The sequence below is a fragment of the Ahaetulla prasina genome, chromosome 10, assembly GCF_028640845.1.
Source record: "Ahaetulla prasina isolate Xishuangbanna chromosome 10, ASM2864084v1, whole genome shotgun sequence".
Classification (NCBI taxonomy): domain Eukaryota; kingdom Metazoa; phylum Chordata; class Lepidosauria; order Squamata; family Colubridae; genus Ahaetulla; species Ahaetulla prasina.
Window position 1 is genome coordinate 3,036,232 of NC_080548.1, and position 16,055 is coordinate 3,052,286.

At 42.6% G+C, this 16,055-nt stretch overlaps 1 protein-coding gene across 1 annotated transcript in view; it reads left to right on the plus strand.

Moving 5' to 3' along the window:
- MACF1 (microtubule actin crosslinking factor 1) overlaps window positions 1–16,055 on the plus strand; it is a 248,817-nt gene that overhangs the window by 129,881 nt on the left and 102,881 nt on the right. The window contains exons 40-48 of the mRNA XM_058195880.1: window positions 2,253–2,429; window positions 2,829–2,952; window positions 3,263–3,471; window positions 4,883–5,200; window positions 6,149–6,318; window positions 9,271–9,427; window positions 10,098–10,215; window positions 14,321–14,383; window positions 14,987–15,228. Of these exons, the coding sequence (XP_058051863.1) occupies window positions 2,253–2,429; window positions 2,829–2,952; window positions 3,263–3,471; window positions 4,883–5,200; window positions 6,149–6,318; window positions 9,271–9,427; window positions 10,098–10,215; window positions 14,321–14,383; window positions 14,987–15,228 (1,578 nt within the window). The remainder of the gene's footprint in view (window positions 1–2,252; window positions 2,430–2,828; window positions 2,953–3,262; window positions 3,472–4,882; window positions 5,201–6,148; window positions 6,319–9,270; window positions 9,428–10,097; window positions 10,216–14,320; window positions 14,384–14,986; window positions 15,229–16,055) is intronic.

Below are 16,055 nucleotides of genomic sequence, written 5' to 3' on the forward strand. Positions count from 1 at the left end.
TTACCTAAAAATGAGGAACTAAGATGGGTAGCTGAGGACCAGTAACTTTACTTTTGCGCCATCGTCTTCTGTTTTGTTTTGTTTTCCTTTTTACTAGATTACATTTTAGAGTTACAAAGAGAAACTGCATGCTAAGGCTTCAGAAGCAAACTTTCTTGCGTAAAAGCTTCTGCTGTGCCAGCCCAGGATCTTTATGGATCCTGTATTTTGCAAAGCTCCATTGAGAGACTTTCAAAGGAAGAAAGGGCAGACCAAAGACATGAATAGCTGAGTCAATACTGGGGCTGTAGCAGAATAAAGAGCTGGCAATCTTTATAGGTCGTCTCCAGACAAGGAGAGAATTTGAGATCCTCCATGTGTGCTCCAGACAGCTACTCTTTGCGAGAGGACTGCAAGACAGGGGTCTCTGGTGGGTTTAGAGCTCTGGGAGAAGAGACAATAATCATCTTACTCAAACCACTGTTGGTGGCTTTGAAAGAACCAAGTTTGCTTACTTTTCTTTCTTTTCAAAAAAATTGTGTTAACTGTTTTCAGCTGTTAGACACCTTTATTTGACAGGTTTGACACCACAGGGTGAGTTTCCTTCAGCCCTCAGAGAAAGAACATTTTAATTACAAGTTTAAGGACTTTAAAACATTTTTAATAAACTGCAAAAAGGCAATTAAAACTTATTTTGGAAAATTACAAATGGACTAAAGCTTCAGATAAATTGGATATAAGATTTTGGAATTTATAAAGAATTCTGTGGAAAAATGGTTTTGGGTTTTTTTCCCAAAAATGATTTTAAAAATTAGACAATAGAGCTGTGGGAGTCAGCCTGGTCTGTAACGCCCACTAGTGGCGTTCCAGCTTTCATGGTGGGCGGTAGGGGTTTTGTCCGATACTGAAGCACTTTTCTTTTTTTTAATTTAATTGACTTTAAAAAAAAATTCATAGCATTATTTAAAAACATTTTCATTAGGTTTTCATAAAATTCCCCGTGACAATTTAAATTTCTGAAAATATACTATTTGTATTGCCCACGTACAAGTTTAGTTCACGTTACGTAAGTGAAACTAAATGGCGCTATAATGCGACCGCAAACAAAAGAGCCTCATCCCAGAATAGCTTGCGCATCTCCCCCCATATCACCCAGCTGTAACAGACAAGCAGAGCTGGTAGCTGGCGCCCCCCCTCCTCAAACCCAATCCACGATGCGTGAGAGGCATGCGCAGACACGGCCCATTACTGTGGAACCAGTGGAAAATTTTACTACTAACAGAGATACAAAAGTGAGCGGTAGGTATAAAAAGGTTGACTACCCCTGCACTAGAGGGAACTAAAAATTACAATTAAAGGAGAAAAACACATAAACTTGACTTACAGTTACAGAATGAAGCAAAACATTCTAAAATTGGATGTATTGAAGGAGATTTTTGAACAATGGATTCAGAAGTTAATTTTTAGTGTCAAGAAAGACATCTGCCTCTATGGGGAGACTGCCTAAAAGAGGTTACGGAAAAGGGACATATTCCACCTGACAATGAGACTGTGTTAAAAGTGGATGTACAAATGATAGGCTACAAGAATGACATGGAAATGATCATACAAACATTGGCAGATATGCTAATAATTGAAAAGGATATACAAACAATAAACCAAGAGTGATAATTCTATAATTTTCCTATATTGGATTTACAAAAGTTTTGAAGAGTCTCCTGAGAAGGGACAAAGCAAAAATGAAAACAAATCAAGTTCTACAACATTATTTGAAGGGACTAAAGATCAAGATACTTACAATAAAAAGAGGGACAAATAACATTGATTTATTTCAACAAGATTAACATAGATCTGTTATAATCTCTGGTAGCCCTCAATGGACTTTGCTGACACCTGGACTGAAATGACAAAATTTTCTGGGTTTGTTTATTGATAAGAGATGGAATATGGGAAGAAAAGATTGTTGTCTTTTAAGAGGTGATAAATTACTAGATAGGAAATAATTTCTTCATTTATTTTTCTTTATTCTACTTTTCTTTCTCTTTCACCCTTTTTTCTCTCTGCACCTTTTTTATTTTTATTCTTTTTTTCCCAGTTAGTATTAATTTTTACTGTTGTAAAAATCTTTAATAAAATTGTTTTAAAAAGTCTCCATTGTAAGGCTGCAGCCTAATGATTTTTACGCTTGTCCCTGAAAACAGAAAAAGGGTTATTGAGGGTGTGAGGTGGATATTGTTAGAAAAGTCCCACCCAGTCTTTTCTCCTGTTTGCAGTGCTCTGCCCTCGGCCTCCACCTGAACCTCCTGCTGGATCGCTCTCAGCAGTTCCAGGATGTAGCAGAATCTCTCCGGTCATGGCTGCAGGAGAGCGAAGAGGCTGTGACCCGCCTCCTGCTGGAGCCCATTTCCTCTGACCCGGCCATTTTGCAAAGGCAGCTGGCTAACGCCAAAGTAAGCGAGCAAGCATATTTACTCCTTGGCTTTAATCTTTTGCGGACTTCTTACCTGTAGTTTCAGCTAGAAAAGTCTCGGCCACACCTACACAAGTCTGCATTTTTATTTGCTAGGCATTTGTGGTTTGGGGGGTGGGATGGGGCTAGGGGAAATCTTCTCTCTGGGGGAGCGAGGCCATCAGTTGGGAATGGGCATCTGCCTTATATGATGAAGGGCTCCAACATGGTTCCCAGGTGAAGAAAAACTGGAAATGACTGTGCCAGACCATACTTTTCTGAGGGGGTTCTACCTAGGCTTGAGCCCCAGAACCTCTCTCTAAAGACACTGGCTTCTTCAGTCCAGTTCTAGTATTTCTTCGTGCTTTGATTCCTGCCTCCTTTCCATTGCTTCTGACAGCACCTGCAGGAGGACCTTGCAGAACATCAGGTGCCTGTAGAAAAGCTTGAAAAAGCCACTCGGTCCCTCTTGGAAATACGGGAAGCCCCAGTTCCTGACCACAGAGGCATCCAGCAGACCACAGGTAAACCTGGGGGGAAAAAGGTCTAAGGAAGGCCTTCCAACCTGGCACACTCCAAGTCTATTAGTCTGTAATTCAGCATGACCAGTGGTTGAGGGTGGCTGGGGTGGGCATTAAAGTGAGGAAGGCCCTTGGAGTATTTGTTCTCCAGGCCTTGCTCAAAGACTGGGTTGAAATTTGCATCCTTAAACCCCATCTGAGCCCTCCTTGGCAGTTTCTTATAATGTTGGAGAGTCTTGAGTGCTTTGATTCCAGACCGTTGATTCTTTGACCATTTTAATTTTCCCCTGTCATTCATTTGATTCTTGCACAGATTCCATTATGAGCCGATTCCAGAGCCTTTCATGTCGGATGGCCGAGCGCTCGGATCTTTTGCAGAAGTCCATTGCTCAGTCTCAGAGTGTCCAAGAGGCGTTGGAGAGCCTCCTTCAGTCCATGGCTGAGATTGAGGAAACTCTCAAAGAGGAGGATGTGTCTGCATTCTCCTCCATTTCCATCCAGGAGGCACTCGCTACAAACACAGTAAGATATTTCACTTAGATTTCTGACTGTAGACTTGTTCCAGAATTTTAAAAAGTTGGGGATTTTTTGAACACTGAAAATGTCTCTGAACAACCTGGAGTTTCTTTGTCTTTATCATTATTAATTTTACCCAAATCCAATTTTGAAAATGATTGAACCATAGATGTTGCTTTCAGTACAAACGTTTGCTGTATGGCACCTGATGGGTGATAAAAGCTACACCTTGAGTATGTGCAGAGTGTTATTTCAGTTGATGGACAGCCATAATTAGCAGCCTGAGCATCTGAGATCAAAATGGAGATCCGGTTGAATGTAGGCTATTGAAGATGTTGCTACTTAGGAGTAAATCGGGACACGTCTCACACTAAGTCTCCAGAAAGGAGTTATGAATAAAATAATAGCTTCCAAAGTTTATTAGACATTAAGCAGAGTTCTTTCCTGCAGGGAGAGCTGGAATCTGGAATGATTCCAAACTTCTGGGTTGTTTCTATCCAGTCTTCAATCTCAGAGAACCCAACAGCAAGGAGCAGCCAGCCAGGCTTTTAGCACTGAGCTGAGCCCTGAAGGAGATAATGGGGGAAAGGCCTGAGAAGAAAACAGGTTGCCCTAGGCCAGGGCTCTGCAAACTTGGCTCTTTTAAGACTTGTGGACTTCAACTCCCAGAGTCCCTCAGCCAGCAAAGCTGGGAGTTGAAGTCCACAAGTCTTTAAAGAGCCAAGTTTGCAGACCTCTGGCCTAGGCTGCTGCAGCACTGCTGTAACAAAAAGGGATAAAAACAAACAAACACACCACACCCTGGATTTCCTTTGATTTGTAAGACAGCTTCAGTTCTAGCTTCTTAAAGGAAAGGTTAATCCAGAATCCAGCTCTGATGTATTCCTGCTTTGTACAGTGGGAGAGCACATCCCTTCCAGACCACCACCAGACCAGACTTCTTGGGACTACCTCTGGTTAGTCGGGCTTCGGTACTTTGTGGCCCTTGAGTCTCAGTTGGTTGATGGAGCTGAATGAAACTCTGCAGTGGAGTGAGCTTTGGCTAATGGGAGAGTCTGCACTGTTTCCATTGGTGCAAAATGTTTCCCTGTTGATTGAGCTGGTCTGGGCTGTGAGGTTGGGTTTTGTCTCATGGAGCTCTTTGGCTTTATGGAACCTCTGAACCTGCAACTGTGGCAGAAACTTCCAAACATGGAGAAAATCTTAATTTGTATATAAATGTTTTATGTGCCTGTGAACCGCCCTGAGTCCTTCGGGAGATAGGGCGGTATACAAATATGAATAATAAATAAATAAATAATAAAAAGCTTCTTTGTTGTGAGAAGTTTGGTTCCTGGGCTCATGGCAGGTTCTCCCAGGCAGCAAGCAGCTCTTCTGTTTCTGGGTGTATGCACAATATATATCCTCCCTGTTGCAGAAGCTCAAACAAGACATTGCCAGGCAAAAGAGCAGCTTGGAAGCCACTCGTGAAATGGTGACCCAGTTTATGGAAACAGCTGACAGCACCACTGCTGCCACCCTCCAGAGCAAGCTGGCAGAGGTGACCCAGCGCTTCAGCCACCTGTGGCAGCAGCAGCAAGAGAAGGAGGACACCTGGAAGAAGGTCCTCCCGCAGGTGGAACAGTACGAGCAGCTCTCAGAGAAGCTGAAACAATTCATGGAGAGCCGAGGTCGGATGCTGGCCTTGGGAAACCAGCCTGAGCGGGACATTACTCACTTCGCCCAGCAGATCCAGGTGAGAAGCTGCTGAGCAAGGGTTGGGCAAGGCTCAGGTTTGGAGGACGCCTGCTTTCTGGTCCCTGGGCTTGGTTCTGGCATCTCCGGGAAGAGGCCGTTGCCCAGGGCAGCCGCACATCAGCTCGGCTGATAGGTTAACGTTGGGGTTTTATTAGAGCTGGCAAGCTCAAACCAGGAAAAAAAATGGGGAGAGGAGTAGCAGGAATCCCTCTAATGAGCTATGCAAACTGAATAAATGTGTGCACCACACTCCCTTTGGGAATGGGCTTGGACTGCTGCTTCTCACCCCAGAGGTTCCTGTGAAGGGAGGGTGTCTCCCTTCTGGGCTACCCACAAGCCCCTGGGAGCAGTTTGGCTGCAGGATTTTGCTTCCTAGCTCTTGTCTGTCTGCTGGTCGTTCTGTTTGTAGAGATGAGATTAAGCAAGTGCAGGAGATTTCCAATGAAGCTGAGGAAATGAGAGGTGGCAGAATAGAATTCTTGCAGGTCAGAAAACAAGAGCTTTGGGCCCTGTGCAGCTGCACAATTGGGATTCTTTTTCAGGACAGGCTTTGACCACAGAAATTTGGGGGTCATCTACCCATAATTGTAGTTTTAAAGTTCAAATTCAGGTTCAAAAGGACGATCAGGATCAAGAATGACCTTGTCAGTAATCCCAGGAAACAGGGCAGCAGCCTAAGGGTGTTTCAGGGAGATGCTCTACAACCTCTTTGGGGACTGAATCCAAGGTGTTTCGCAGCCCTAACCTAGTTGCCTTTGGAGACCAGTCGTGTCTGTTCTAATTACCCTGACATGACTTTTATGGAGGGATTCCAGGGATCAGGGGGCTCTCACAGGCTGTTCCTTACGGCAAAACCCTTTACGTTTTAAACTGAGTCATAGATGCTCTTCACTTCAACCATATCTGTCCTGTGTCTCCCCCCGCCCCTGTTTCCTGATGCTTCCAGGAACTGAATTCAGAGATGAAGCAGCGCCATGAGGATCTGGACAAACTGGAACATTTAACCACAGAGTTAAGCTCTTGTGGGTTGGTGTGGACTGGCTTCTCCTCACACCAAGAGAAGGTGCGCAGTTTGCGGAAAGAGTTCACTCAGCTGCAGAAAGTCACAAAGGAAAGGTGAGAAGGGATTCTCCCAGCCAGAGGACTGGTGGGAGCTTTTCAGAGGAAATTTGTGGGGGATTAAATTGTCGTAATTCTTTGATTGCGTCCAGATTGCTTTGTGCTGGGAAAAGGATGGAGACAGAGAAATGAAGGCTATGAGGAATCTCTGCTGCTATAGTTTGTAATCTTTCCCAATTTTTCTCACTGGTAAAATGTTTTGCAGGGTTTTGAATTATTAGAAGACTAAAAGAGTTTTTTGACCCAAGGGAGATAGTTGAATAAAATGTGTGCTTCACCAAAAGTAGAGCATTTCCCAGAGTATCCCCAGCTTTTACAGAAAGCTTTCCCTTCTCCAGACTGGACTGGACTGGGCTGGGCTGGATTGGACTGGACTAGACTAGACTAGGACAGAACAAAACAGAACAGAACAGAACAGAACAGAAAAGCTGAAAGGGACCTTGGAGGTCTTCTAGTAGTCCAACCGCTGCTCAGACAAGGAACCCTATATCATTTCAGACAAATAATCTCCTCCTCTCCAGAATTTTGTTTTTGAAGTTAGGGTCAGGAAGATGCCTGCCCATATTGTGGGCAACTACCATGAGGGAAAAAACTGTGGGTTAACTATGAAATAAGAATAAAAATGGTGCCTAGGAGGCTATTTAAGTTCAGCAGAGAGAACTAAAGCCCTTTCTTTAGCTCTCTGAATGTCCAGGAATTTTTATCTTAGGATAAGTGTCTGAACAAAGCCTTAAAACAATTCAATACTATCTTATACCCAGATAATGGATTTGCTTAATGACTGCAGTGATCACTTTACAACTGCTACATCTGTGTAAGAACTGCCACAAAAAGGTCATAAAATTGTGTCAGTTACATGGATGTCTTAACATACAACCATCATGACATACACCAGAAATTCTGGGCTCCCTCATGGTCATAAGTCAGGGATTCCAGAATCAAAGAAAAAAGATGGCCTTATCTTCACTCCCTCCCCATCCCCTCTTGAATTGTCTTCTGAAGTTTGATAAACTTCTCTCAAACCATGCAGAGCAAACAAAACCTGCCACTGGCATAACAGGGAGAAAAGGGGGAAGGCTCACATTTCATTTTATGTTCTATTCACATGTTCCTTGCCTGTAAAGGCAACAGCGGGGAAGTCTGCCACTTTCTGCTTCTGGAGCGACTGAACGGTAGAATGGTTTCAAAGCTTAAAACTTTGCTCCATCCTCACGACCTTTCCCTGCCCCCCTCCCCTTTAAGATGGGTGTCCTATCCTTCCTTCCCAGGGTCTACCCGCTCACATTTAAAAACTCCATTTCCTCTCGGCCTTTGGTGCATGCAGAGAATGGTTACCTTTAAAAACCTTGCTCTATTTGTTCTGCTAGAAGAAGACAGCAAATATTAGCTGCCTAGAGTCACTTTGCAGAATGAGAGGGGGGGGCATGTAAATTTAAGAAATAAATATTCTCTTTTTTACTGTCCCATTTATTACGTGCATGTGCAGTTGATGTGCTGGCATACATCAACTGGCAATTTTCACCCTTCAGTCTGTCAAAAATAAAAAAAAGTTCTTACGCTTAAACCCTCCTCTAAGTTATAGTTTTTATTTTGCTGGAAGGAAATGTATTTTATCATTTATAGTTTTACATGGAGTTATAACAATGTATTTTAACTGCCTTTTGTATTTAGCTTGAGTTATTTATTTGTTACAACCACTGCTGTCAATAATAATGTTGATCCAGGTTGGATTATCCAAAATGTGTTGTGTTCACAGTTCTAGTTGCCTAAGAATCTTGAAACAATAGAGCTTTTCTAGGTACTTTGGATTCAGTTCCAAAAAAGGTGATTTGAGGTGGAACTATGACTTCTTTAAAGAAGCCACATCTTTTCCTCAGATTATTTGGTATTGTGAAATCCTGGGAAAAGCCACAACTACTTTAAAGAGTTACATACATATACTACATTGCCATTTCCTTGTACACAGAGATACCTTTCTGGAATCAGATCTGAAACATTGCACAGCCAGATTAGAATTGGTGTAGGTATAATTTCTTGCGGGATGCTTCTTTCCTCTATTTGCCACTGCAATTTACTAAGAAGACTGAATGCGACAGATGAATCAATCTTTTATTATTGAGTGTTGAAAATATTAATTTAATTAATTGTGGCATTTATAGTTGACCCAGGAAAGTAAAACAAATTGTCAAACGAGTAAAGCAAGAATGAATCAGAGTTCCATAATCCTTCTTTCTGCACCCAGTTTGTCTAAAGACTTAAACTGCATTGAAGAAAAAAACAAGATATGAAATGGCTCTTACTCCTATGAGGAAGTTATATTTGTGAGATTCTCCAAGCAGTTTCCAGACATTTTTGGGCCAGTCTATAAATGGACAGTATCCTCTGTGACTTGCATGTTCCTGGTTCTTAGCTGCTTCTCAAAATGCTTTCCCACAGATAGAATTAATAACCAGCCCAAATACTTAGAATGCCAGCCTGCCAATTTTGCATGGCTCATAGCAACCAGGTAGACCAACGGGGTGGGCCCGGAGGTCCTTGTGGTGAACTCTTAGGTGCAGGTTGTCCCTCTGGTCAACAGCTTGTAAGAGGGGGCTTCCCCTTTTTTTTTTTTGTTTACATTTATATCCCACCCTTCTCCGAAGACTCAGGGCGGCTTACAGTATATAAGGCAATAGTCTCATTCTATTTGTATATTTACAAAGTCAACTTATTGCCCCCCCAACAATCTGGGTCCTCATTTTACCTACCTTATAAAGGATGGAAGGCTGAGTCAACCTTGGACCTGGTGGGACTAGAACCTGCAGTAATTGCAGGCAGCTGTGTTTTAATAACAGGCTTCTTATAGCCTGAGCCACACCGCGGCCCTTCCTCCTGTGGCTGTGATTGTGCATGCCAGATAGTGTGTAAGTACTTCACAGCCCTCCCCCCTTTTTTTTAATCCATTCTCAGGGAAAAAGGAGCTTCGTCTTGTCAAGAACAGTTGGATGTATTCCGAAAACTGGTTGGATCACTCAGGCAGTGGCTGGAAGAAACAGAGAGGAATATCCCAGCTACTGAGACTTCTTTGGGAACACATGAGTTGGAGAAGCGGAGGCAGCAAACTGAGGTGGGCAGAGAAAGGCGTCCAGAAGCCATTATATCAGCAAACTCATGAGAAAATTGGAGGGCGTGGCTTCATCACTGTAGTTTGGTAGATATCCTGACAAGGAACGGCTACTTTGTGCCAAAAGCTTTTTGAAAGGTGAAAGCCCAAGGTGATGTGGCAAAGTTCACCTTGTGTGTGGTTCAACCTCATCTTACCCTCTTTGCTGATCACCTCCATCCACACAGATTTGCAGTCATGCTGGAAGTGAGTTGACACTTTCATTGTCATGGTGGACAGCCACAGGCCTCTTGCCCACCGTGTCTTGTGTGGCAAAAGGTTATAGAAGGCAGCTGCCCAAGTGCCCTGCTTTGAAGAGGTGTCTAGAGCTCATTTAGAGGGAGGGAGCAGGCTGGCTGTTGCCAAAAAACTGGCCTGCTAAGAAGCTGAAAGAAAAAAGGGGCTTCGGTGGGGGAGCCAGGACCACAGGCAGCTCTCAGAGGTTTCAGGGTAGCCCCAGAATTTCCCCAAACTTGGTGGTCATTTTTAATGTGGCAGAAATAATAATCAATAATAATAATGATAATAAAATAATTATGGGAAGGAATGTTGAATGTATCAAATTGCCATGAAGTCTTGTGACTTTTCATCTGCCAGAGGTCACATTTTTATAAATTCTCTGTTCTGTTTTCAGGTCTTTGTGGAAGAATGGCTAGCAAAGGGGGTTCTTGTGGAGGAGATGAACCAACGGGGGACAGCCTTAGAGAATTTAATCGTTGAGATTACAGCTCCAGATGCACAATCCAAGACAGGTAGGAGACTGAGAGAAGGACTCTTTTCTACTCTGACCTGCCTCTCTGTAAACTGCCATTAGGCAACAATTACAACATTAGGCAACAAAACTGCCATTAGGCAACAATTAACGGAAGGCTTGGAAGAGGAAGAATGTAAAGATGCACAGTTGTTCTGTTCCAGCTTTTCTCCAGTTCTTGGCAGAAGCTGAAGATGGAAAGCTCTTTACATTCCTATCTTGTGTTCCTGTAGACTGCCAGAGACCTCAGGGAGGAATAGGCTGACTGAGGGAATTGTTTTGCTCTGAGGAAGGTCGCTAACTGAATCAGTTAATTAAAAGATGTCAGGTAGCAAAGCCAGGATGAAATTGTGGAATGGCCACCCTAGCTTCTCAAAGTAGGCCAGAAGTAAGCGGTTGACTAGTGTGGGAAGACGAATCAGATTGCAGCTGCCACAGTTCCTTGTCACTGGCTATACCCACTGGAGGGGAAAACAGTTGTAATTAAAACATTTGGAGAGGCCCCTCGTTGTTAACTGTAGAATAGACAGTACTCAGCTTAGATGGATCAAATGGTTGATTCAACAAGTCAATCCTTCTTCAAAAAATCTCCCAATATAACAGAATAAGAGAATAGGAAGGGACTTTAGAGGTCTTCTAGTCCAACCACGGGAAACCCTATGCCATTTTGTAATCCTGATTTATGGCAGCCTAGAATTAATGCTGCACTGCAGAATCTATTCTTAATAAAAGTGCTTAAAATGTTCCATCTGTATTTGTAAATCCCACCCAAAAGAATTTTGTTTCAATCTGTCAAACGTGAATACCATCTACAGATTGTCCTCAGTTAATGATTGCAGCTGGGACTGGCAGCTCTATCACTAAACAATGCAGTTGTAAAGCCAAAAAAAAATCACATAACCATATTGACCTATAATGTACCAATAAAAGTTGCATAAATAGCACTTATAAAATTAGCTCCAACTAACACATTATCCATGTTAATTGCAAGATTATACAGCACTCAGAGCCAGACAATATTTCCCTCCTATTATAAGAACAGTGTTCCTTGAAGGGCATTAAGAAACATGAAGCCATGACACTTTGAGGAATTGCTTAACTGACCCTTGGAAAGAGCTGCAGGTCAGTCCTGCCTGATAGAAATTCCATGTCTTTGTCATCACTATGGTTTTTGAATTACATGCAGAGCACAATATATTTTCCAGTGAAGGTTGAAGGCCTTTCTGGAACAAGGTGCTTTGGACTATAGGGAGTGGGGGCAGGCTGGTTAGTGTGCAAAGCCAGCTAATGCTGAACTAGATGTTTTTTAAACCTAGTTTTGTACAAGCAGGTACAAAAATAGAGACAGTGTGGTGTAATGATGCTAGGCTAGGATTAGGGAGAGCAGGCCCAAATCCCACTGTCTATGGAGTTTCTCAGTCATTCAGGTCACGGTTGTCCCAAAGGTACTTTTTTCAAGAGGCAACTGGACTTTCTGAAGAAGAAGAAGAGCTGCAGAAGCTTCTTGGATGGGAAGTGAAACGTCTTCAAAGAAAAACCAGAAAGTCCAGTTGCCTCTTGAAAAAACTCCAAATCCCACTCCTCTCTTTATGGGTACATGGTCCAGTTGGAGCTCACTGCTGGCGCAGGCTGTCCTGGACTTGCATGGGGTGCAGCCATGCAATGAACTCTTATACCAATTCAGCTTATCTCACAACAGAATGACCCTGGTTGGTATAGCACATTCAGTTAAAAAGAAAACCAATAAATATGCATACTATAAACTATAAAAACTACCAAAAAGCGCACAAAAGAAGAGAGGACGATGTTAATTGCAGTAAGGAGCCATTGCGAAATCTTCCTAGCCCCTGAGATCCCCAGCCTGATCATATACCCAGGTCTTGATGGATTTGCAGAATGTTGAGAGGGATGGAGCTAATCTTCCTCAGGGGTGGGGGTGGGAAATAGGATTCCACAAGGCGGGTTCCACGGTATGCAGTGCAGAAGAATGATCATGGCTATAGACTAAATCACAGTCCTGCAGTTCCCAACCGTGTAGTGCCTTCAACTCTTGTTTGGCTAGATCGATTTTTGTTCTTCACCTAATATGTTTTAAAACTCCCATGTTTGTCTTGAGGAGAAAAAAAGGAAACTGTGAGTCTTAACCGCTTTGTTCTCCCATGGTGCAATAAGTTCGATTTGATCCCTTAGGTCTCTGTCAGCCACATCCCTGCATTCCTTGGCAGCAGAGCATCCCCTATTTAATTGCCTCCGATTGTTTGCTTTGCCGTTATGCAGAAGTAAAATATGCAACAGCCCTTCTCCCCAGGTCAGAGGGCTCCTTCCCATGATGACACAAAGGCAACAGTGTGCAAGCACTCTGTAGTGTCTGTACCGTTGCTGGGGAACACAGATCGGGCCTCAAAACAACAGTCGTGTTAGTGAAGCCATCATGCATTGGGCATACTGAAAGGCGAGCCTCAGCCTCCTTCCAAATGGAACAGTCACTGTGACACCGTATTTGTTTCCATTAGGAGCCCTACCCCCACCCCCGAGAACAGGCGTTCTTTGGACAGATCACATTACAGTGAGAAAAATAAAATGCAACAGGGAGAAATATCAACAGTGAGAGCAATAGAATAATTTACCTTTATTTTATTTTTTTATTTTTTTTTAATTGAAAAAGTTTTACAACAACAATTAAATTTTCCCCCCTTCCCCCCTCCCTCCAAACCCCCCCCCCGGGACTTCCTGGAGCAAATACAAGGTATAGTTCATTAAACAAACGGTCATACATTAAATTTTTAAAATCTAACACAATTATAATCCTTCTCTCTCACATAACCTGACTTCTTCCATTAAAATGAAAAACAACACCCTTCATTCAAAGGCAATCCGAAATTTCTTAATCTGATATCTATTTTGAATATAATCAATCCAGTTCTTCCATTCATTTAAATATTTTTCTTGAGTACTGTCTTTCAAGAAGGCTGAGATTTTAGCCATCTCAGCCAAATTGGAAACTTTCAATATCCATTCTTCTATTGTGGGTAATTCTTTTTTCTTCCAATATTGTCCAATCAACAGTCTTGCTGCTGTTATTAAGTTCAAAATCAACTTAGTCTCAATCACTGTACAGTCCGTTGTTATTCCCAAAAGAAAAAATTGCGGTAGGAACTTTATCTTCTTCTTCAGAACATTCTGCATAATCCACCAGATTCTTATCCAGAAAGACTTAATTTTCTTACAAGTCCACCATACATGAAAATATGTAGCATCATCACAATTACATCTCCAACATTTCGCTTGCATATCTGGATACGATAATTTACCTTTATTTAGGCAGGTAGTTCTATAATCACATGCATGCAGTGAAATATGTCAGAATAACCTTAGGCTTCTCTCAGCATCGCAGGGACCTCTTCTGGGGTTCCTCTGTCTGGTGCAGGAAGAATTTCCATGCCAGCATTCTCCTAACAGAAAGCAGCAGGCATTTTGAATGGGGTGCTGGATTAATAGACAGCCCCAAAAATGAACAGCCAAGCAAACAGGTCTCTCAGAGAACACCGGTCATTTCATTTTACTAAATGCACAAAAATCCCAGGCACTATCTTTGTTTTCAGATGGGAGCCTTCTACTGTATATATGCCATTCAAAGTGGTTAACTCTCTTTCTCCTGTGCATTTGGTGAAAGAAAGATGCAACCTCTTGAATGTTGAATCTTGAGTGTGAATCTGCTTATGTATTTGCACACTAATTAAATGTGAATTCACTCTCAGACTTGTTAGTGGCATTTTACGCTGATAGGGCATGCCTTAGCAGTTGTTTTTTTTCATTATGATTAAAAATAATTCATAAGTGGTTCTCCTACCCTAAAGGGGCTAATGGCAATCTAGCTCAATGTTTCTCAACTTTGGCCATTTTAAATATGGCTGGCTGGGGAATTCTGGGAGTTGAAGTCCATACATCTTAAAGTTGCCAAGGTTGAAAAACACTGATCCAGCTAGATTATAGCAGCATGAATGGATGTTAGTTGTGCTCCAGCTGCGAAGGGCACAATCTGTGTGTCTTTTCCAAAATATTACACTACCCTGTCATTATGTCTGCCTCCTTATGATTTTGCTCAGGTCCGCTGCTCCCTGCTGGTGGTAGTTCAACAGGCAGTGTAAATGGATATCACACCTGCAAAGGTGAGGCAATTCAGCTAATTGTGCATACTTCTGGAAGTGTGGGTCTTTATGTTACTGCAGTGGGGCCTATTGTTAACAATTTTGTTTGCATTCCCATTATTCAAATAAAGAGAGTAAGTTGCTTTGACCCTAGCAGTTTCTTTCTTTGTGAGTCAGGGGCCATACGGACGGGAGTAAAACTGGAAGGTTCTTTGCCACTCATTCCCAAACCTTCCTTATCACTCATCTCAGGTTATTTCAGACTTTTTTTAACTAAGCGCAAATTATAGATGCATCCAGTATTTAAAGCTTTCTTCTGGCTCTCTAAGCAAAACTGGCAGGGGACGAAGCACCTGCTGATTTTTAGAGAATAGTTTAAAAGCTGCACTGCTGTCATAGAGGGTCAGATTCTGGAAATTCTGAAAACTCTCTTCTTCCATCATCACTTTTCTTAAGAAAAGGGGAGTCTGAGAAGCCCTTTGACGTTGTTCATGCATGTTGCTCATTGCACTGAACATATGTAGAGTCTTATATCTACATCTGTTACATTGAGCCCTTATATCTATAACCATAAGCCAATTAAATAATTCCTCTAATTCCAGTTGGGTTCTTTTTCTGCCTTAGATCTGACAGAGATCCAGTGTGACGTGTCAGACCTGAACCAGCAGTACGAAAGGCTGGGTGCTGCATTACGGGGGCGCCTAGAGCAGCTCTCGGCCATGTTGGACAAGATGAGGGAGGCCCAGGAGGAGGTGAACTCTGTGCTGACCTGGCTGGAGGAGAAGGAGCAGGCTTTGAAAGTCCTGGAAGCTTCCTCATCACCTACAAAATCGGAGACAATGAGAGCTCAGGCAGAGCATAACAAGGTCTTATTTTCATGTATCAATAAAATCCTGTTCCTTGCTTTTTTAAAACCATCCATAATAATATTGTTCAGCAAAGCACATAGCAAGTGTCTTCTCCTTTTGGAGCCTTTTGGAGCCAGGAGAATGATTCTCTGTTGGAGGCTGATCTGAAGCATAAAATGGAGTGTATAAACCCCTTTCCATGCCTCCCACAAAAATATAATGTAGTTATTCAAATGGTTGAAATTCCATTTTAAAGAGATTTCGCTGTTGTGCTACTGGGTGCTCTGTAATATATTCTGGCATTACTATTGCAAGTGCTGCTGTTCCTTCAAAGAGCAGCCTAAATCGTTTTCAAATAGTGACCCGTGTTTAGGTCAGTCGTTCCTTCCCTCCAGAGGCTTCAGGTCACAGGTTTTCCGTCCAGTGAGGTGACAGACTCAAAATGTGTAGAACATGGATGCCTTCCAAGCCTCTGTGTGCAACCTCCCTTTCTGTGGTTTAAAAGGCCCCCTGGGCAACAGTTTTTTTCAGCCCAGGTGAGAAGCAAAATGAATGCCTTGAGATTTGCATTTTACCCATTGAAACTCCTCCAATTTCTCATCTAAGTAAGGTAGATGATACTTCTGATTTGGAGAAAGTTTAAGGCTGCCTTTTCATAAGCCTAAAATAGACATTGGTCCTCGCCTTTGATGACCTTTGGCCATCACTGATCATAGCCATCACTGCCTCTGCTATCCTCAGAGGGAAGAAGAAATCAAGAGAATGGAAGCTTGTCCTGGAAACCATTTCCTGCCTTTAACTCACTCTCAATCACCAACCCAGTCTGATGCTTTCCTCCTCCTTTC